Source organism: Maniola jurtina, chromosome 16 (assembly GCF_905333055.1).
Source record: "Maniola jurtina chromosome 16, ilManJurt1.1, whole genome shotgun sequence".
Lineage (NCBI taxonomy): Eukaryota > Metazoa > Arthropoda > Insecta > Lepidoptera > Nymphalidae > Maniola > Maniola jurtina.
In genome coordinates, this window is record NC_060044.1 from 6,722,582 (window position 1) to 6,745,145 (window position 22,564).

Below are 22,564 nucleotides of genomic sequence, written 5' to 3' on the forward strand. Positions count from 1 at the left end.
CCAGCACAGACGAAGTCCATACTTAAACATATAGTTTTCCTAACTTGTAAATATAACTACACACTTGACATTGGCTAATCAGTGTAAAGCCAGACCAGAGAAGAAAAAAAAAAAAGAGTTATGGTCTGCGCTCTACGCTCGACTCGAAAATCGAAATGATTTGACAAGTTTCAAGCTTTAGTTTTTTAGGTTAATTCGGTTTGTATTGTGAATTGTCATTGTTGCGGCAAAACTTTTATTTTTGAACTTCAAAGTATTAATCCTAGACAAATATGTCGAATATTAATTTGCAATGTCTGCTGGGAATACAATGCAATGATTTTGTTATGATAGCCGCGGATCAAACAAATATCCATAGTATTATGGTGATGAAAGATGGTGAATATATCTGTTTTATTGACGTTTTCTTGGATAGCTTGTTGTTATAAATAATATTTTTATATCTTGCCATATATTTTACAGATGAGGAAAAGATTTACAAAATATCGGACAAGTTGGTGATGGGTGTTATTGGGGATTCCGGCGATACGACACAGTTTGCGGAATACATCGCAAAGAACATTCAACTGTATAAAATGCGGAACGGTTATGAGCTTGGGCCTTCTGCTGCTGCTAACTTTACCAGGCGGAATCTCGCGGAATACCTCAGAAGTAGTGTTAGTATATTTTTAAAAATTATCATCAGTGTGTTAATATTCTATTGTCAAAGAGAGTTGAGTAATATATTTAGAATTGAATAGACTGCATCATCACTTACCACCAGGTGAGGTTGCAGTCAAGGGCTAACTTGCATCTGAATAAAAAGCATCCTCCAGAACCTAATCGTTTTGATTAAATCATTTGGGGATTGCCCTAATCGGAGTGGTGTTTGGAATACAGTTACATGTTTGACAAGTTTCATTGCTATTATGCTGTTCCTAGCTGCATAAAAAATGCAAAACAAGCGAAGCAATATGCAATGGTGATACAGTAGCATTATAATACTTCATTATTGCTACTTTTTCAAAAAAGATACTATGGTTATGGTTCTTAGTTGAAAAGTGGAGCATAATAAATGTAAACGTGTCTTATATACAAAAAATGCATAATAAATTTGCAAGTTTTTATTTTCGTCATCTCAACCCATTGCCGGTCTATTATTGAGCATGGGTATCCTTTCGGAATGAGAAGGGTTCAGGTCATAGTCCACCATGTTGGCCAAGTGCAGATTTGAAGACTTCAAACACCTATCCAGAGAGATCTCAGGCATACAGGTTTCCTCACAATGTTTTCCTTCACTGTTAAAGCAAGTGATATTTAATTGGTTGAAGTGCACATAACTCGGAAACATAAGAGATGCATGGCTAGGTTCAAACCCCACATGACCCAAATATGAAGCTGAAGTCTTAATCATTAGGCTATAGGTAACTGCTTATTATTTTACAGACTCCATATTTTGTGAACCTGTTGATGGCTGGTTACGATAAAGAGAATGGCCCAGAACTTTACTTCATGGATTACTTAGCATCTAGTGTGAAGGTGCCCTTTGCAGTTCACGGTTTTGGTGGAATGCTCAGCATGAGCATTATGGACCGTTACCATAAGAAAGGTTATCTTGAATACTTTGATTAATTTTTATAAACTTCAATAGTTTATTATCACTATCATCTGATAATAATTGTTTATTATAAGAGACAAAATTATATTTTGTGGAAGGATTTGTGAACTTATATAAATATATTATTTTTAGTTCTGAAAGGGTCACAAACAGCACAGAAGTTCAAAATGTCCTTTACTATAGTGTGTTTCATCGAATAGTACCTATGGCGTTATGTTGGCTCCCCTGTCTGTTGGGTGGTCATTGGCACCATATTGGCATGAGAAGACGCAGATTTTGTTTATTTTCATTTGATTTTCATTTCATTCATTCAGGAAAATCAAATGAAAATAAACAAAATCTGCGTCTTCTTATGCAAATATGGTGCCAATGACTTGGACAGACAGGGGAGCCAACATAACGCCATAGGTACTATTCGATGAAACACACTATATCAAGGTTTTTTCCAGCCAACTTGAATTAAATTGAAATAATTCACCACTAACTGCATTAGTCAGACACACTGTTGGGTTGAATCGAATTGTCATACAATTTTCAATCAACAAGTTCTGGTTCAATTGGCACACATCAGGTGCTCAGTCAGTATAAAGTTTCAGCATAGATTGAGCTCCCTACATATACTTAATCTATTTATAATGAGTTTTAATAATTAACCATTAACTTCCTTGCACTTGTAGATGCTACTGAAGAAGAAGCATATGAAATTCTGAAGAAGTGTGTGCAAGAAGTGCATCAGCGTCTTTTTATCAGTCTGCCAAACTTCCAAGTAACTGTAGTGAACAGAGATGGTATTAAAGCCCTGCCAGTTATTAACTCTGCAGCTTTGAAGTGATTTTTTTAAAGAATAATGTATTAAAGTTTAAGTTATAATAATAAAGTATGATTTTTTTTCCTCTCCTATTTTTAAGTTCAAATTTTTTGTTACTAACTCCTGTTATAAGTTACAATGCAGGTTTAATTTGTTAATTATTCCCCAATAGGGAACTCAAACTATACCAATAATAAAAGCATATAATGCATAAAATATTGAACCTTCCACAGACTGCGCAAAAATTTACTGACACAGGAAGGAGGCTTTGGTTATAAATTCCATTCAAATAAAAAACTTTACTGAAATATAAAAATTTATTCCTATATTTTATTATTATACCATATTATTATATTAGAAATGTACAGATATATTATTTTATCCTCCACTTTTAACTCTTTCAGGGCTTGATACGGCTGGAATGTCTTGATTTTCAGGTTGTGAGCTATTTTCATTGTCACCCCCATTTTCAGCCTCATTATCTGATTGATCTGAAATTTTTAATTGGTCTTATTTATATGTAAATAAATGCATACTTATAGCAATAATTGACAGAAGGCTCCCTTCATGCATAGCCATACACTATGAAAGGATTTTTGGCCTAATAGGGAATGAAATTTTGTCATTTTTAGGGTTCCATACCCAAAGAGTAAAAACGGAGCCCTATTAATGTCACCTGCTGTTTGTCTGTCATCTGTGTGTCACAGGGATTTTCCACATCCTCATTGATTTCCAAACATTTCCCTTGAGGGAAACCAAGGGCAGGTCAAGTAGTAATTTTATACATTGACATTTGACAGCAATTTAGATAAAGTTCTGAGTAAAATGTTTTTCTGAATATAAATGATTAATAGTATACCTTTCTTGTCAGCTGGCAAATCTTCTGTCCTGTTAGCCACTTGAAAGTGGTACTCAAGTTCGTCAAAGTCAAACACTTGGTCCGTAGGCAGGAGACATGACAAGTAAGGTGGAAATGTAGGCTTGCATGCTATTACTGAAAGAAAGAGTTCAAACATCAAAAAATCTCCAAGCACTATTAACCATAATATTAACATTAGCACGTCAGTGGCGCTACTTTCAAGTTTTACCCATCCCCAAATCGACTAATGCGCGTAAATAAGTATTCACTTCAATAAAAAATATGATGGAATTTTCACTTCAAATAGTGAGAATTCTAGTCCTCTAAGACCTAATCAAAGTTCAACTTTGATTGCTTCTCAGTGTGAACATTTGTATCTCTTTGATTGGACATACTAACTTCTAGGAACAGTATTTAACTTCTAGGAGCAGTATTGATCATGTTACAAACAAATTGAAATGTATCTACAATGAAAGCTGATTACTACAAAGACCATAAAGCAGTGCATTAACTTACATGGATAGACTTGATTGTCATCTGTGTTAAAAAGATTGTGCGTTTCACTAGTCTTAGCAAGGAACTTAGTTAATGCCCTTTCTATGTCTCTCTTTTGACTCGCAGCTTTCTCTCTTATAGCTTCATATTCTGTTACTGGTTGTTTGTGCGTCTACAAAATAAATATTAAATAATTTCAAACCCCATAAATGGAATGGATTGAAACATGAAAAGTTGCATAGTTGTACTCACTTAGAGAGAATACAGTGTGAAATATTATGTATTACATAATAAATTTTAAATAAATAATAACTTACCGGTGTCCGAATATAAGCATGTGGGTCTGGTAATGGTGGTAAATGGAATGGTATGTGTGGAGCCGGCTTAGCTTTGGATCCAGCAGATAACATGGCCGGCGTGCGCGGCACTGAGGCCTGTTGTGGAGGTTGAATCACATGCCTGTTTGGTCGAGCTGCATATTGCTCTATACCTTGCACACTTATACCTGTAACCAAAATATCATGATACTGTAGTGATCGCTTGATAGCAATCATCATGAAGTGAAAATCGTGAAGTGATCATCACAAAGTATAAGTGTTGATGTTGCACTGGCTCACTACTACATGCAGCTTGAATGCCCTATAATATCTATTGTATAGGTATAAAGATAGGCAAAGCTTATTCATTCATATTTTAAAAAAGGTAACACATACACTTGTGTGTGATATGCACATAATGTCTCTCAACAATAAAATAAACTTATTGATAAATCCTATTACAATGTAAAGGATAATTGTAAATGAGTTGTCTTAACATCTTAGGCAATCTTTTATTAGTAAATCTGATAAAATTAAAAATATAGCTGAATTTTTAGCTATATTTTTAATTTTACTGAGCTAACAAAGATCTGACTTTTTCACAATAAGAGATAGATTATTGTGTTAATGAGAAATCATCTCAGTGCCTTTAATCATATACATAGAGCTATAAAATAGTACCAATATTTCATTCATTGGCTCTACTTACCCATATTAATAAGTGCCATCATAACATCACCAAGCACTGGTTCTGTCCTGCCTGTCAGCTCGCAATAGCTTTTGGCTGAATTTCCAACTTCTGTGAGAACTAAAAATAATGCATTACAAAAAGTTAATTTGGAGACTTGACAACTTAGCCTTTTATCAAAGTAGTAAACTCTTCTTTTATTATACTATTATAACAGATCTTCAATCCAATGTTTTCTTTTTATCAAATATCAAGACGCATGGGCTTAATAAGTGAGCTTCTATGAAATACTGGCAAGTGACGTAGCAAAGATTTGAGATGCTTTTTTAGTTTTAAATGGTTATTGCACTTAAAACTACCAAACGACATGGATTATATGTATTTCGGAAGACCCTGTATTTTATAATCACTGGGAAAGAATTTATTTTTGACATAAGCAAATGCTGTATTATTACATTCATAGGAATTCCTCTGAAAATTATCTATACATATAATAAAATTGTAGAAAAGTGGTGTCTGTACAATGTAAATATATAAAAAAAAGTAGCAGGGGTTGTTATTATATCAATGCCGAACCCGAAATTGTAATTATTTTTTTTTTGTCTGTTTGTCTGTGTGTTTGTGCACGCTAATATCAGAAACGGCTTATTCGATTTAGATACGGTTTTCACTAATATATTGTAGTAAGCTTCACTTAACATTTAGTGTTTATTTCATGTCAATCGGTTCATAAATAAAAAAGTTATGTCAATTTAAAGAATCATGGCGAACATTTTTAACGTACATGCTGCCTGAAAAGTCACTATTCCACGCGAACGAAGTCGCGGGCACAGCTAGTTGGTAAATATATTTATAGGAAAGGGTTTACTGTGTTACTTATATGTAATTTGTTTTTACATTATAATACTTACAACATTGAAGAACTTCTGTCAAAGTTTCTAAAGCTATTTTATCAGCAGAGTCAAAGCCACTTTCTAGGAGAACTGTTGATACTGCTATGTTTAAGATTCTTCGTCGTGCATCACAAGAGCTTTCAAGTTTCTCTGTATTTTCGCTCATTGTTAGCTACGAAGTTGATGTGTTTGAGTTTGATATCCAAAAGTTTTAATTTGGTTCGGCTTTGCTCAAAGAGTATAAAACGACCAGAAAACCACCAATTACTTAAAACCACTTCCTAGTTTTGTTATTGTTCTTTTTCCACCACACGAAGACCATTAACAAATTATTTTCACTTGTTTTCCACTCAATTTCCTGTTTCTTTGAATAAAAAATATTTTGAAAATCTTAGTTAACCACAACTTGACATTGACCACAGAATACTTTACTCTTTAGCCATGACTTTAGCAGAATACAGATTAATCTATGCCACAGATTACAGATATTAACCGACACGGACCGGTTGTTTTTTTTTTCTCTCTCTTCTGGCTTTATAAAGATAAGCCAATGTCAAGTTTGTAGTTATTTGTAACAAGTTATACAAAAACTATACAAGTATGGACCCCGCCTGTGCCGGCGCTCGCCGACATACGCACGGCACCCCCTTAGAGCGCTTTCCAGTCAGTTTTAACAACAAAAAAAAAAACACTCCAAAAAAGCAGAGCACGCCCGCCAGCTAACACCAACACAGACGAAGTCCGGACCGGTTGTTAACCATGTTAACCATTATTAGTTTGTTGGTGGAACTGATTTGGAAGCGCTCTAGAGGGGCGCCGCGCGTGTGTCGGTGAGCGCCGGTACAGACGAAGTCCATAAGTTTAACTATATTACTTATAGTTTCCCTAACTTGTAAATAACTTGACATTGGCTAATCTGTGCAAAGCCAGACAAGAGAAAAAAAAGTGTATTGTCTATGACTGACAGTTGACAGCATGTTGGCAGGCCACAGTGACAGTTGTAAATTGACAATGAGTGATACGTCATTCATTACGTTTTAGTAAAACTCGCAAAACTCACAGAAACTATAAATCTCAAGGGCTTATTAATATTTCGTGAACCAAAAGGAAGTTAAAAGAAAAAACAAAATATTCTCGAACTACTTTAGTAACCAAAAAGTGATCCGAAGTTTTAAGAGTTCTGAGACACACTTAGAACTCAAGATTTTTCATTACCTACGGTATGTACCTAAGTTGATTTATTTTTCGTCAAGTTGAATCTATGCAAAAAAGGAGTTTTAAATAATTTTTTGTTTGTTTTAGGTGTGAATTCCTAGTTTATCACTATGGTTAGAGTATACGCTTTAGCAGTCCTCTATAAAGGAGTAAACAGCGCTACGGTACTAAAAGCAGCATATAACTTGCAAAGCTTCAGTTTCTTCCAGAAGGGATCTGTGCAAGAATTTATGACATTTGTGAGCAAAACTATTGTTGAAAGGACGCAGCCCGCTTCCAGGCAGTCTGTGAAAGAGGGGGAATACATGCTTCAGGTATATGTAAGAGCAGATAATTTGGCAGGTGTGCTTATTTCAGATCATGAATATCCTAACAGAGTTGCCCATACTTTGATAACGAAAACCTTAGATGAATTCTCTGCCAAGGTTCCGGCAGCCAGTTGGGCAACAGCTGATGAAACTACTGTAGATTTTCCTGTTTTACCTGAATATCTGACCAGATTCCAAAATCCTCGTGAAGCAGATGCCTTGACAAAGATACAAGATGACTTAGATGAGACTAAAATTATATTACATAACACTATTAAGGCAGTATTAGATAGGGGTGAACAATTAGATGATTTAGTGGCCAAGACGGACAGTCTCTCCACACATAGTAAGGCATTTTATAAAACAGCTCGTAAAACCAACAGTTGTTGTAATTTCTGAGGGATCCTTAAATTAGCTGACTGGGCTGTATATAAAAATATTGTGAGTATGACACATAAAGCAAGTTACATTAATTATTATGATTGAATTGCTTTACAAACCTTAGTTTGAATGTTGTTTGTACATTATAAAACTAAAGTTTAATTATTGCTCACAAGACCTACATATTATGTACATTTGAGCCTTAATGAAATCTTAATAAATCTATAATGGACTATACATATTGAAAGGAGGTTGGTGAATTTGGACCCAGCATTTTTAAAAACCGTTCAGATTCAGAAATCATTTAATTTTAATAATATTTTTCAGAGTATTTTTCTGTGTAAGCCTGATACTTTTAGAAGATGGGGATTCACAAGCACACATCACACTTCACATCACACGAATATTATAAAGGAGAAAGTTTGTATGTGTGTGTGTGTGTGTGTGTATGTTTGTTACTCCTTCATGCAAAAACTGAACTGAACTGACATAGTCTGAAACTATGGAATTCGCCAATCTCCTTTGAGATATTAACATTCTATGTTATCTAGTGTGTGATAAGCTTTTGCTCTATAGAACAATGTTAAATTATAAAATATAGAGAATAAAATGAGAAATATAATTCTCATAGATAACATGAGAATAGTGATTGTAATCATTTATGGTAAAATAATGGTTTTGTGTAAAATAGTAGTAAAATGAAATATTATATAAATCTTACCATTTTACTTAATATAACTGTATTTTAGAGTTGTTTTATCCTTAAGTCACTTGTAGTATCAACTAATAAAGATCAAAATTTTGGTATTTTCATAAGACTCAATGCCGGGCCAGGGGAATGACTAGAAAAACAAATGAGTGGCAGGTATATGAACTTGATTAAAACAAGATATGATCTTCAATCTATAATCAAAAACTCCATATAATATAACATTACTTGGTTTACGTTACGTTTGGTTTACTTTAAGTTAGGACTATATTCCCTACACCCAAAATAAAACATTACTATTATTACTCAGTCTGTCATGTCATAATCCGTGAGTAGGAGGATATAATACTTTAAGCTTTTACAATAGGCATCCAGCCTACAATTTTTTATTATATCATTTTTAATTAACTAGCCTTTGGTATAACTTTTATTTTAAATAACAGCATCACAAATATGTATAAGACGGAAACGTTTAAGTGCGGAAACCAGTCCAGAGAGATGTATAAGTAGTATAGTTTTGTATGTTATGGATGACCAGACAATGCTATTTAAGTTAGTAGATATTATATAGATTTGTTTAAAGGTTTGATAACAAAATAAGTAAATATGTATTTGACTTTTGATGAAAATCAAACATTAAAAAAATACGCAAAACAATAAAGAAATTTCAATTCCAAGTTTTTGACATTTCAATGCTAATAGTCTTTACTGTAGGAATTCATGATCGACGATCAGTCCATTAGGTCCAATTCTCTGAATGTCCACATGTCTGAATTACGCCCCACAGGAGATGAAAGAGCCGCTAGCAATGAGCATTAGAAAATGAGCAGATTTAAATATATTGCTATACCTAGATCTATCATTTTAGTTTAGAGAGTGTAAGACTGCATTAGCCACATTCTCTAAACTGAAGTGAAAGGCCTAAATGGATTGCTGTTCCTTTCACAAAGCTCTGTGCGGAAAAGTACAGCACTAGATTTAGACACCTGCCAATAAAAATGCTGCGCGTGTGTGGCTTACGATACATCACACACAGGTACCTAGTGTATTTGCGTTTATTAAAATAGAGATTGCCGAGTTTCTTGCTGGTTCGTCTCGGTAGGAAAGGCATTCCGAACCAGTGGTAGATGCTTTTGACGATTCAAAAGAACTTGTAAAAGTCTAATTGAATAAAAATATTTAGGTTTTTTTTTTGAATTGCATAGTCTTTTGAAGTTTAAAACTTCACCATGTTTGTAAAGCTGGTGTGGCAAAATTCTGTTGTAGTACGCAATCTCTAAAGTCGAAACTAAATTGACACGGTTTTTTATGGAGCTCCCTGCAGAAAAGGATAGCATAGAATTAGCACTGCCAATTTAGAGATTGTGTACATCAGAATTATCCACTGTGTCTATGACGTAATATTTTATTGGCATTGTGCCAGATTCAGTAGCACGTGACGTCATGAGAGGATGCACAAAATCGTATGTTTACCTAATGAGAACATGATAAGCCTATGGGCTATGTAGCAATATTGTTATTAGTGTTGCTAGACAGCTTACATAGTTTAAAATAATTGATAAGACATAATACTGGACTAATAGGTAAGCTAATGTACCTACCTATAAAATGTTAATAGACTAAACTTACTCTGTCAGCATGTTAAATAAATGTTTGTATACATATTTATTATTTATTCATTTGTTGTATTTTTTTACCTTCCAACTTACTGATCTGAACATTCAATTTACAGCTTTCATAAGTTAAAAGTTCTGCTATATTCAACTTACTGAGCTGAGGCTGAGATACTTGTGGAAAGAAGTAGGAGGTATAGCGCTCTCTCTCTGTTACATACAAATGACAGAGCCAAAAACGTGGGCGTTAACCATTTTGAATCACCAACCAATCAAAAACATGTTTTCCAAAACATTCGAAATTCAATTCGAAAACAGTTTCGTTTGTAATTGGTTGGTGACTCAAAATGGTTAATGCCTATTGAGATTAATGTCAGTGTCATTTGTATGGGAATTGGGATTAGAGAGAGCACTACACTAACTTCTTTCCGTGGATAGACCCGGTTAAAACGAGATAGATTTATGTAATCGATATAAATGTGTTTGACCAAAGTCAAAGTAGGTACGCTCTATAGACCTCAGCTTGGTAGGTATAGTAAAAGGCACTAGGCCTAGGATTCAATCGGGGTATGAGGCGGGAGGACGCCCCGCACACCCGCAGCGGGTTAGCGCGAGGGGTGTACGGGACGTACCCACCTCGGTTGCCATCACAACCTATCTCGCCCTATACTCTTATGAAACATACAGCCTGGTCCCTTAGGTTCAATACTGATTGCAGTAGGGTCTAAACGACGCGGTGGCGAAGTGTCTTTTTCAGTGCAAAAAAGTTCACTCTACTTTTCAATATTTTTGGCTGACCCACATGGTACCTTGAGCTTTACCAAAAAAACTGGCGCCCAATTCGGGACCATCTATTTGCAGTTAATCAAAAAGCAAGTCTTTAACATTTACTTATTTAACTACTCATTTTTTATTTTAAAAAAAAATCGGTCAAGCGCGGTTCGAATTCGCACACGAAGTGTTTCGTACCATCGTACAAGAAATAACACTTTAATTTTCACAGCGACATTCTTATATTTGTTGTTATACATTTTGTGAAAATTTCCACTATATCTATTACGGTTCACGAGATACAGCCCACTCACTGATAGATAGACGGACGGACGGACAGCGGAGGCTTAGTAATAGAGTTCCTCCACCTCTCGGGTACGGAATCCTACAAAATGAGGCAAATACCAGCTATGATTGCTAATATTGGGTAATAGGTAAGAAAATAAAACAAAAGTTTGAAATAAAAATACATATATTACTTTTACATCAATATTAAATTACAGCCAACGTAACTATGTAGGTTACAATAATAAAAATATACCTATATAATTTCCATTGAAACAAATAAATAATAAAAACAAGGTATTTTTTCTTATTAGTAAAACCTAATTCTAAAAATTATCATTGACTAAAAGAAGTTTGCGATTGCAGGTCCAGGTAACATCTTTAAAACATTCCATCTACAAGCAAGGGAGAGCTTACTTATAGTAATATTACTATTATGGAATTTACTCATTAATTCTAATTAACTAGTAATGAGTAGCTATATCCCTGGAGTTCACGTGGAAAATACTTGAAATTTCCAAGTAAGCAAGTAAATGTGTTTAGTTTCAAACAGCACTACTATGAATCGTAGACGGTATGTAAGGTACCTACTCGTTTAACTTCCTTAGGTATTGTCCATCCATAAATGTATTTTTAAGTAGGTAGGCAATTATTTAACACGTATACTCCACGGACATTCGGTTAACCTAAATAGAAAAGAGAATGGTATTACATTATAATTGAATAATAGAACATTTGCAGCTAATTTTTTGGCATCAAGCAAAGAATAAGATAAGAAAATATTGAAAACTTAAACTTTGGAATAGACCAGTGAGATGGTATCACAAAAAAGAACATAACAATCATTTCATAGTAGTATATAATTACATAGAATCATTTGCTTCCGTAAAAAAAAAATCATCATCGAATTGAATAAGAAACGCTTGGATGAGTTGTGTTTAATTCATTCAAGCAGAAACGCGATAGAAATGCAAAAATTAATACCCAAAATAGGTACTTACGTAACTAATTAATAAAATATAGTTTTAACTTGATTAAAATTGATTTTAATTAAATCTCACTGGGACAGTATGATTGAAATTACAACTAAAAATACATAAACATTATGTACAACATAATAATGGGTAATAGAGAAAAAAAAGTCTAAAAGACAGCCAATAACGGAAACAGTTCAAGAGATACATTGTAAGAAATAGAAAAAGTGCTGAATAAGTAGCGTAAAGGGCTTTATCCACTGGTTCTATAATGCTGGGCATCCACTCAAATGAAGTATTATAGTAGGCGACAGGTTGAGGTGGCAATCGGGGTATGAGCCGGGGGGACGTCCCGCACGTCAGCGTGTTAGTAAGGGGCGTCTCTACCCCGGTTTCTATCTTAACCCGTCACGCTTTATATATACCTACTATTAAAGGCCGATTCACAGTTCACACCAATTGCGTACACGTGACACGCACGTAGTGACGCGCGTAAACCCCTAACACACCGAGTTACGCGAGCTACCATACATTACAACGCAATGGTACGCGCTACGTCTACGCTTACGCAGCCTGTGTGACCGAGCTATGAATCAGTATGATAAAGTGGCGTGCATCATAATGACATCTCCCTGGAAAACAAGCAAACTGCAGTGTCATAGTAGGTATTGACATAGATAAAGTGGAGCGAATCTCGATCACAGTGTTGGATTTTGTAATACTATTTTATAAGTAGGTACCTACCATGTTTCTATAATGCCAGAATTTGTAGGTAGACGTACTACGCGATAGTATAATTTTATCGCCAAATATCTGTTTTTTAAAATCTAGAACTAAGATGCAAAAAATTAACCCTTACCAGTACCATAAATAGTAGGTACCTACCTAGTATATTTTTTTGCAAATAGTATCTTTTTAATTTTCCTAAGCAATATTTTTTGTAACCTGATTCTAACACTGGCCGAGGGTAGCATGCCACAGCAGCATATAGACTTCCCACTCTCGTAGTCTATGATTCATTTTACGTCTCAGTTCAAGCGTTAGAACACAATAACTTAAAACCAAAATGAACCTAAATTTCCTTTATTTAAAGTAGAAAATAAATTAATATCATTGATTTTAAATTTGCAAGGTTTCATTTTGGACTGCTGGCTGTAGATGTATGAACGAATTTGAGCTTTTTTAAGGTCCATTTTAATTTAACGCTAAAGTATTCCGACGCTCGAATTCTATAAAAGTTAGTGAGATGCAGTAAAATTTTGTCTTCATGTTTCTTATCATGTAAATAACGGATAGATAAATATCACGATTAATCACTTTCACGATGTGATCACGACTCCTGCAACTGGGTCGAAATTTCGATAATTCAAAATCATCGTATTAATCTGGGTTTGTAGGTACCTATTCGTTATTAAACCACGAAATAAGCCTAAAGCCATCTTGTTCTCCTAATTCGTCAATGTTTAGGCTTTGAGTGGACGTCCAGCACAATGAAATAATGCTGTAAGCCTATAAGGTGTAAATGCCATTTAAAATACTTCCACACAGGAAACATTTAATAAATATAATCATCTAAATTTTTGCTCCATACACAAAAATTATGAGCCTAATACACAGAAACAACGCAAATTAAAAGTTCATACGTATGTAAAATAAATAATCTACTAAGTGTTTCACGGACTCTCTTGATTACCAAAATGGTTGGTACGTTTCACGTCCCATATCAGATGGCTCGCGTTGATGTATTCAGACATAAAATCTAATGATAAAGAGATTTCACTATTAATAGTCATACAATATATCTCTTTCCGTCCAAACACTTTTTCGTTTACATCTATGTTCTAATATTATATTTAAAAATATGTTACAATGATCCCACTTGTTATTTTTAAGTGTAAAATATTGGCTGACACTATAAATTAACAAAAAACGCTTCGCAAGTTACATTTTTCGAAGTTTACCTATATATTTTTGTAAAAAAATGTGTGCTCCGCTCTTGCGAAATCAGTCTTTATAGACAAATATATTAAAGGAAAATCGGAGACATTACTTTCAAAATTGACTGAAGTGTAAAAGACAGTATAAGTAAAATCAATTCCTCAAATGCAGAGAAAATAGGTACTTAAACTACCTACCTACTTGTTTTTCAGTAGATAGTTCAATACAACGAAATGTTTCAAAAGTGTACCTACCTATGTTTTTTAATCAGAATGCGCTTCTGGAGTTCTTAAATATTAAAAAAAAATTGATATACCTACATACATATGATGTAGGTAGAAAATTAGAACATGGTAGGTACAAAAAAGTCTAGATAAGCAATAATTGTAGAATACTACCTATGCTTTCCAAATGAAGAAGAAACAGTATATTTACGTATAAACATGATTTTAAAGTTTTTAAGTCATGTCAAATTTTTGTATAATAATTTTGAAGGTACTAAGTAATAACATAGTCCTTTTGTATGACTTGTATATCTTGTGCTTTTTCTGTTACTATTTTATAATAATGTTACAAGACTGTACCTAAAAAAAGTACCTAAGCGAATTACAAAATCGATTCGCAATACAATAATGGCTTACTTGCATTGTTGTATTAAAATAATAATTTATTATAGACTCTACGTAGATAACAATGTAACAGTAAATTAAAATTAATATTAATCGTATAAATGCCTTTACCGTTTCGCCAAACAAAACTTAATGTTAGAGCGAGTCAGCCCGCGAGACGACACCCAAGGTAAGTCAGCGTCTACCACACTAACTCAATGCCTCTACAGAAGTGAGAATACATAACACTGTCATCAATCCCGAAGCAAAAATAAACATTATTCACAATTATGCATTCATGATTCACTTACGACTACTTATATTTTACAAAAAGGCATCCATTGTTAAAAGTTCATCATCACCAACAACCGTCACAAAATCCGCAACTCAATGTAATATTCAAGAAACATCACTACGACAAAATACAATACAAGCAACAGAACGATAGATCGGCGATTATCCAAAAAAGAAAATGGCCACACTCAACTACTGGAATCGGGCTTTGTACTAATATAGGGTTCGACGAGACACTACGATGTAAAGTATACATTTCTCTTACAGCTCCTACCCGGAGCGGATTCCTATCCTCCGGGAAGTACTGTCGATCATAGACTTATCTTCAAGCTTTGGTGTTGAATCCTAAGTAGATAAAAATACAAAAATGTTGAGGTCCATCGCGCCCGACATGATCGTGTAAAATCGACATCCGAACGTTCCGGGAGCTAGTTCACTTGTTGGGCACGTGTATCTTCTTGGACCTGAAGTCGTAGATCTTGCGGCAGAAGAGCACCAGGTCGGGCGACACGGCGGGCGGCAGCTTGGTGTCGTTGGGCGCCAGCGCGGGCGTCAGCTCGCCGGCGGGCAGCGGCGGCACTATGGACGGCCCTATGGTGATGCCCTCTTCGGCCGCCTTTAGCCGTTTCTTGTACCTGTGCCGAAAACAGAAAAAATTATATTAAAAATTGCGTGTAGGTATTAACTATTACCCGACTACGGCAAAGCCAAAAGGAAGGGTTATGATTTTAAGTAGTCTATGTATGTATGTAGGTTTGTATTATGTGTGTTCCACCGTAGCGCCTAACTTACTGGACCGATTTTGATAAATGATGTGTCAATCGATTCGTTATTATGGTCCGGGTGACATAGGCCACATTTTATACGAAATGAATCGACCGGACGGATGTTACATCCCAAAAAGTGGGGTCTTCAATATTTTTTTTTGCTATTGCAGCAAGTGGGATATCAAATGAAGAGGAAAAAATTCTGAGTTCATGAATATGAATATAGCCCAATGTTAAAATATACAGAGCGGCAGAAAATAAATTTTACTATATTTATCGCTATCTATCGACAGTTCGCGGGTAGTAGTCGCGTTTTAATGCTGTTTAACTTTATTTATGATCATGACATACCTGTTATTTTTCAAAGAATTCGATTCAATAGCAAATGACTTCAAAGCAGTACACTCACCGGCAGTACTCGTTGAAGGTGAGCACGTAGCACTTGTCCTCGATGCAGGCGACGGAGTTAGCGTCGCGGTGTCGCGAGGCGAACACCTCGTCCGGCGCGTCGGACGCCTGGCGCCCGCGCTCCGTATGCTCGGGCCGATAGTACCACACCAGGGAAACCATCATTTCACCTGGAATTAAGCGAGGGGAGCGATTAGATCATTGATTTACCATTTACTTCCTAAATCTACGGATAGGAAACCTACATAGTTATGCTAAATAAATTATTACTCAGCGATCCTGAAAAAGCGCGAATAATTCCACAAGAATTGGGATGATGAATACTAGTCAAATCAGTAACTTTTTATCAAACGTCAAAACGCTTGCTGAGAAGGAGCTTGTATGAAATACACAGATGTGACGTCATAAACGTATGACGTAATTTGACGTACTTTTTTAGTTAAATCGTTAATTTAAAATAGCAAACTTAGAAATAATAGCAGGCGGGAATTTTATGAATTTGGGAAGACCCTCTATTTAATAGTTCCTAAAGAATGATTGCAAAGGAGAAAGCTCGAATATCTGGGACATATAATGCGGAACTCAAAATATGACCTGCTGCAGCTCATAATGCAAGGGAAAATAAAGGGCAGGCGTAGACCTGGCCGTAGACGAACATCCTGGCTCAAAAACCTTCGCCAGTGGTTTAACATGAGTACGAGGTCACTGTTTAGAGCAGCGGTGAACAAGATCCAGTTAGCCTTAATGATTGCCAACCTCCGATAGGAGACGGCACTAGAAGAAGAGAAGAAAGAATGATTTATTTTTGATATAGTCATCATCCCAATTCTGAGAGAGTTAGGAATTTGTCCAGTTATATTCAAACAGCAACGCGTTACCGTTGTCGGGGTCCTCCCACAGGCTGGCGATGCGCGCGACGTAGGGCTGCGCGTCGTTGGTGGGCTTGAGCGAGGCGCGCAGCAGCACGCAGTCGCCGCGCGCCACGCGGTCGCCGCTCGCGTGCGTCATGCGCGGCCAGCAGCGCGCCGTGCGGTCTAGCCGCGAATCGTTCTGAAATTAACCACGAAACGCTTATTTTTGGCTCCCCTTCGATTTCGTTCCATTTGTGATCTGCCAATGCGTTGCTGCCTCGAGGAACTAGGAATCAACTTACATTTTGGTACACTTTAGATATGTAGTGGTCGCCGTCCCAGTTCCAGCCGTTGCTCCACTTGGGCTGCACTCGCGGCTGCAGGTCGGGCGGAGCGAGCGGCGCCGCCACGCGTCGCATGCGGCGACCGCCGCTGCGTCTTCGTCGCGTTTTCTTCAGGCTAGGAACGGGCGACGAACAAGCGTCTTCGACAACCAACGACGCTTCGTCTGTCTTTATGACTGTCTTTTTAGAAACGAGCAATTTCACCACTTTCTCGACATTTTTACTTTTGCATTCCCCGCTTGTCTTTTCTCCCGCTAACTTACATCGCTTCGTTGGAACGATGTCTTTATCTTTATTACATTCTGCACTTTTTTGTTCTACTGGCGCCAATAATTCCGTTGCTTTTGATGCCAGTTTTTTCGAAGTTAGCAACTTAACTAAATTTTCTACGTTCTTGCTCTTAAAGTCCCCATTCGTTTTGTCTATGTATAGTTTGCTTCGTTTGGGTAATGGTTTCTCTAATCCTACTTTATCTTCTAATTTTTCGCAGGTTTTTGCAGAATGTGTCACTTTACTATCATTAGACAAAACCGTTTGAGATTCATCAACATTTCCGGTACCAAGCGACTGAGGAATCGTTTCTAATTGGTTTGATAACGTTTTAATTACTAAAGGTTTGTTTGTTTTTACAGGTTTAATAGCATCGGCACTATGTTCATTAACACTTACACTTATGTCTTTTTGTTCACATTTTTCTTTAACGGCTATAACTTTTAGTTTCTCATCGTCAACAGAAATATTTAAACTATTTTTTTCAACATTCGTTTCTCCGTTCATTAACGGCTTATGATGGAGGACCTCCTTGACATTGAAAGCTTCGGTGGGACTTGATAATACTGACTTGAGGTTATGTGTGATCTTGGATTCAACCTTCTCTATTTTGCATGCATTTTTATTAGCTAGTTTCTTTTCTATAAGTTGACTGACAGCTGCAATGGTCTTTGGTTGTACACCATTAACAGGAACATTATTTTCTACTATGTTATTATTTATATTTAAAGTTTTCTTTGTACAATTTTCATTTGGAGATAAGAAAAGTTCAGCTGGATTTAGCTTTGTTTCCGATTTAAATCCCTTAACCTCTGGCCTATCTATACTGTTTTTCTTAATAAGATTGTCGAGTAATAAAGCACTTTTAGTTTTGGGTTTTAAACAAAGATCATCAGCGGGCACTGCTGCTACATTTGTAAGTCTTGGATCATCATTGATGGTTTTGTCAACCATCGTTTTTTTAGTTTTTGGTTCAACATGAACTGTGTCAGATTTTCTCTTATGAGCTTTTTTGAGACCGGTAATAGCTTTTTGTGATCTTTTATGTGGTGACTTTTTCTTGGGTTCTTTAGTTATAGTCTCAATTCGAGGTACGTTTGTGTGATCACCGGAAACTTTTCGCCGCTTTTGAAGTTTAACATGCTCTCCGATTCCGTTAGTTTTGCAGGCATCCTCAAGTTGGACGTCTTTCATTTCTATTTCTAATTTTGGTTTCGAATATCTCCGCTTGACTGCCTTCGCAGCGTCCGTGGCGTCTAACGCGTCAGTCGCAGCCGTCGTGCAGTTGTGTTCTCTTAGGGCTTGCGCGTCCGTTTTTCTAGCAGACGCGTAAGTGGGGCCCTCGTTTTCTTTTTTAACATCCACAAGAGGCGTCGATCTTTCATCAGACGAAGAGAGATCGATGGGAGCGCACACGGGCGGTGAAATAGCGAGAACGTCGTCATCTGCATCTTGATTCCCGACAGTCGATTGCGGGGTCGACATGAGCAGGCCGGTGTCATCGCCTGCCAGCGATCGCCTCGCCATGGCTTTGCCGAGGCGCGCTCGCCGCGGCGCAGACGGCGTCGGTTGCGGAGCGCAGGCGCCGCGCGCGGGGGAGGGTGGTCCCAGAGCTTCAGTGGGCCCGGGGACATCAGCGGTCAGGCGATGGTTCTCGCGCACGTCGTACATCTCGCGCTTGGGAGATGCGCCGCCGATGGCGGGCAGCGGGCAGGGGTGCGGAGCGTCCGCGGCCGTCGGTGGTCCTGGCGGCTCCGGCTCTAGTGGAGGATCCTGTAAAAGGCAAACATGAATTTAATCGCATGAATGGTGTTACTGCTATGTGTAACGAACAGACACAGTAAGGAGTGTTCGGTCTCACCTTGCCGCTGCCGTGGTTGTCGGCGGCGGAGTCGAGCGCGCACGCCCGCACCTTCGGTCGGAAGGCGGCCCCGGGCGGCGCGAGGGCCGAGGGAACGTCCGCTGGGCCGCCACCGGTCGGGGCTTTACCAGTAGCGGGCCCAATAAGGACGTTTTTTGGACACGCGTTTAGTGGGCACGGGCATCCTCGGTATTCTGAAGATGAAAAAGGCAAATTTAAAGTACCTATCTACTTATCTATGCATAGTCACGACATTGCCCACGTCTTAGGAATTGTTACGGTTTATACATATTTATATACCTAATCGTAACATAAATGATGAGTGGTGGAGACTGGAGACGTTGTGTGGAGTAGGTATAGCACCACAGTTTTACGATCGTAAAACTGTGCTAGCACCCTACAAGTCTAGGTATGAAAGATAGGGAGGGACATATAAGTACCTTCATCTTCTACCCCTATCTTTCATACATATACACTTGTAGGGCGCTACCTTGTTTTTTCATTACGTGATACAAAATTCTCAAAAGCATAAAATATATTTTAGAAATAATACCTGCTAACTATAGAAAGTTTACTAACCTACATATGGTATCCTTTGTGGGGAATGTTGGTAACATGGTGGCGTGCCGTAGTACTGAGGGGGGTACGGCTCGCTTCCGACGCCTACCATCTGAAAAAACAAAGAAACATAAAAATAAGTTTATTAGACTGCATCTAATGATAAACAGTCTAAGAATATTACTTAATTAAGGAATAGGTTAAAGATATAATATTGTATAAACAAAACTTGTAAATTACACAAAATGGAATTAGTTAAGTTAGACAAAATTTTAAATAGGTAATTAGGTATGTAGAAAAAGTACTGATATTATAGTAAAACGTAAAATTAAAATTGTAAATGCATGCGTCTGTGTAAGTACTGAAATGTATATATTATATATCTTTTTGGTCCTACATGTATTTAATCTAAATGTGTAACTCTGTGGGCGGTACATAAATAAATAAATAAATAAATAAATAAATAAAATGTATGCACCTACTCGTATTAATATTATAACTATCCACGGAGAGAAGTTAATATAACGCTCTCCCTGTTACGTAATACCATAATGACAAAGACAAAAAGTCAGATCAGAGTGAGATTACTTAACACAGAGAGTTATATACTTATTTAACTTCTCGCCGTGACATCTAAGAGCCGCGTTGGAAACGCCACGATTTGCACGATGTGTGTATGTGTCTAAGTTAGCGATAAATCAAGAGGTTCTCTACGACCAGGTATCAAGGGATTTGAAAACATGTTTGAAAAGCATTTAACTACATGCGAAGGTTGACAGACACGATAAATAAATCAATATCCATAATACCAAAAGTCACGCGCACGTAGGCCGGTCGGTATATTTACGTTAGCCCTTAATTAAATTTGCCATTTGAACCGGACAAGGTGACCAGACTTTCTAAACTTGTTCAGTCGCAGTTCGGAATCGTCTTTGGTCGACAACTTTACTTTATTATGTCGCTTCTAGGTACTTGTAGCTCGAGTGTTAGCTTTTAAAAAGGTAACTTTTCAAAATATGAGCACAATATTGTTGTGTGTGTTACATACATATCTATGGTTACACTGCTCGCGACTTTTTAATTTTTTTGTTTATTATAACATTATATCAATTGAACTAACTAACTTGGTATGTGCTTTGCTGTAAAACTTTATGGACAGCCGCGGCAGTCGCCCTGAATTGAAAAATCCATACAACATATAAGACGTTACAAGGGATAATATTTACCTACGTAACTCAGCAGCCCAAGCACAATCAACGCGACAAAGCTTTTTCATGGATTGCATTTGCATTGATTACGCTTTGCAAAAGCTGCGTGAAGCTTGATGCACGGGCTGGCACCTGGTTTCACGTTTTTTTAACTTATACCTACTTCCCTTCTGGTGCAGTCGAGTAAAAAGCTACACTATCTCGCGCTTATTTACCACCTATTCTAAATATATAAAATGTGAGCTCAAACAAATTGTAAACTGTAGAGGCTCTTAGTTACCTGTGCTTCGGGCTGTGGTGGCGGGATGTGGTAGGGTCCAGGCGGTCGGTAGTACCGCCCATAGCATAGCTCCGCTGGGTAGTATGGTCCATACTGTTGTAGTACCTGAAAAATTATCCTTCTATTAGTCCTTTGAATAACTCAATAGGCGGATCCACAGGTGCGCACTTCGCACGCGCACGAACTCTGCACACAACGCGCATCATAAGAACATTAATTTGGCCGTGTTCACGAGTGGTTTGCGAGCGACGGGCATGTTGTAGGTAGCTACAAGTCTTGGCGTGCAAATGTTCATAAGTTTTTGGAAGTGAGTACAAATGTGATATTCGCGTTCGCGACATGCACATGCGTACAGAGATTTTGACGCGTGTATAGGCGTTATCATGCACAGTTTGTGCACTTGCGCAGGTGCCGATCCACGTAAAGAAATAAGCGATGGTGAGAGCTATGCTTGGAGTTTCGTTACGTGATCAAATCAGAAATGCGAAGATCCGTAGGAGAACCAGAGTAACCGACATAGCGTAACGGGTAAGCAAAACTGAATTGGCAATGGGCAGAGCACATGATTCGAAAAACCGATACACATTGCGGTTCCAAGGTGCTAGAATGAAGAACTCGGACCGGAGAACGCAGCGTTAGAAGATCCCGCGCTAGATGGATAGACATCAAACGAGACGCTGGGAGCCACTGGATTCAGGCGGGCGCGGCGAAAGCCCGTGGCGTGTGGAGGTCCCTACAAGAGACCCATGCCCAGCATAAACTTCTATCGGTTGATGATGAGGATAGTGGAAACAAAGGCGATACTTACAGGTGGATGCGGGGCATGGTAGTGTGGCGGGTGATATCTGGCTAACGCTCGCTCTGCGTCTGCGCTGCTCTCTTTTATCAGCGGACCCGCGGGCTGATAGTATCCTGCAAAGAAGAGACCACGAGGTTACAAATTGGTAACCATAAAGGACAAACCAGTCTTAATTCATAAAAATTTAATAAACCCGACTGCCCTGCCAAAAAAACGAACTAAAAGTAAAAATACATTTGAACGCACACGCGCAACCAGGCACGCAGCTGCCATATTGAATTTTTTCACTTTATGTCGCCAGTGTCACTCGGGTTGATGCAAGGATCTAACGATACTCCCATAGATATAAATGTATTTATTTGGATTTCTGTGGATACTCCATATATCCACATACGTTCAGGCATTTAGAAGTTATGGTGGAATAAAGAAACTAACGTATAAATGAACCCTGAAAATATTACACTG

General features: G+C 37.4%; 4 protein-coding genes across 4 annotated transcripts in view; 2 read left to right on the forward strand and 2 right to left on the reverse strand.

Annotated features, from left to right (window-relative positions):
- Window positions 1-146: 146 nt before the first annotated feature.
- On the forward strand, window positions 147-2,492 carry LOC123873287 (proteasome subunit beta type-2). Its single transcript, XM_045918077.1, has 4 exons — window positions 147-378; window positions 463-656; window positions 1,426-1,588; window positions 2,275-2,492. Exons 1-4 carry the CDS (start codon window positions 273-275, stop codon window positions 2,427-2,429), a joined length of 618 nt encoding a protein of 205 aa, XP_045774033.1. The 5' UTR covers window positions 147-272; the 3' UTR covers window positions 2,430-2,492.
- Window positions 2,493-2,708: 216 nt separating this feature from the next.
- Window positions 2,709-6,091, reverse strand: LOC123873285 (transcription initiation factor TFIID subunit 8). The gene is made up of 6 exons (XM_045918076.1): window positions 5,676-6,091; window positions 4,786-4,884; window positions 4,077-4,264; window positions 3,781-3,931; window positions 3,265-3,399; window positions 2,709-2,896 (listed from the first exon to the last, which is right to left on the reverse strand). The coding sequence occupies exons 1-6, from the start codon at window positions 5,821-5,823 to the stop codon at window positions 2,784-2,786; spliced, it is 834 nt and encodes a 277-aa protein (XP_045774032.1). The 5' UTR covers window positions 5,824-6,091; the 3' UTR covers window positions 2,709-2,783.
- Window positions 6,092-6,672: 581 nt separating this feature from the next.
- Window positions 6,673-7,931, forward strand: LOC123873288 (synaptobrevin homolog YKT6). Its single transcript, XM_045918078.1, has 2 exons — window positions 6,673-6,877; window positions 6,960-7,931. Exon 2 carries the CDS (start codon window positions 6,983-6,985, stop codon window positions 7,577-7,579), a length of 597 nt encoding a protein of 198 aa, XP_045774034.1. The 5' UTR covers window positions 6,673-6,877; window positions 6,960-6,982; the 3' UTR covers window positions 7,580-7,931.
- Window positions 7,932-11,108: 3,177 nt separating this feature from the next.
- LOC123873283 overlaps window positions 11,109-22,564 on the reverse strand; it is a 272,851-nt gene continuing 261,395 nt past the window's right edge. Inside the window, exons 5-12 of the mRNA XM_045918073.1 lie at window positions 22,109-22,212; window positions 21,301-21,405; window positions 19,834-19,924; window positions 19,255-19,448; window positions 17,082-19,166; window positions 16,807-16,978; window positions 15,930-16,098; window positions 11,109-15,388 (exon numbers count right to left, since the gene is read on the reverse strand). Of these exons, the coding sequence (XP_045774029.1) occupies window positions 15,187-15,388; window positions 15,930-16,098; window positions 16,807-16,978; window positions 17,082-19,166; window positions 19,255-19,448; window positions 19,834-19,924; window positions 21,301-21,405; window positions 22,109-22,212 (3,122 nt within the window). The 3' untranslated portion in view covers window positions 11,109-15,186. The remainder of the gene's footprint in view (window positions 15,389-15,929; window positions 16,099-16,806; window positions 16,979-17,081; window positions 19,167-19,254; window positions 19,449-19,833; window positions 19,925-21,300; window positions 21,406-22,108; window positions 22,213-22,564) is intronic.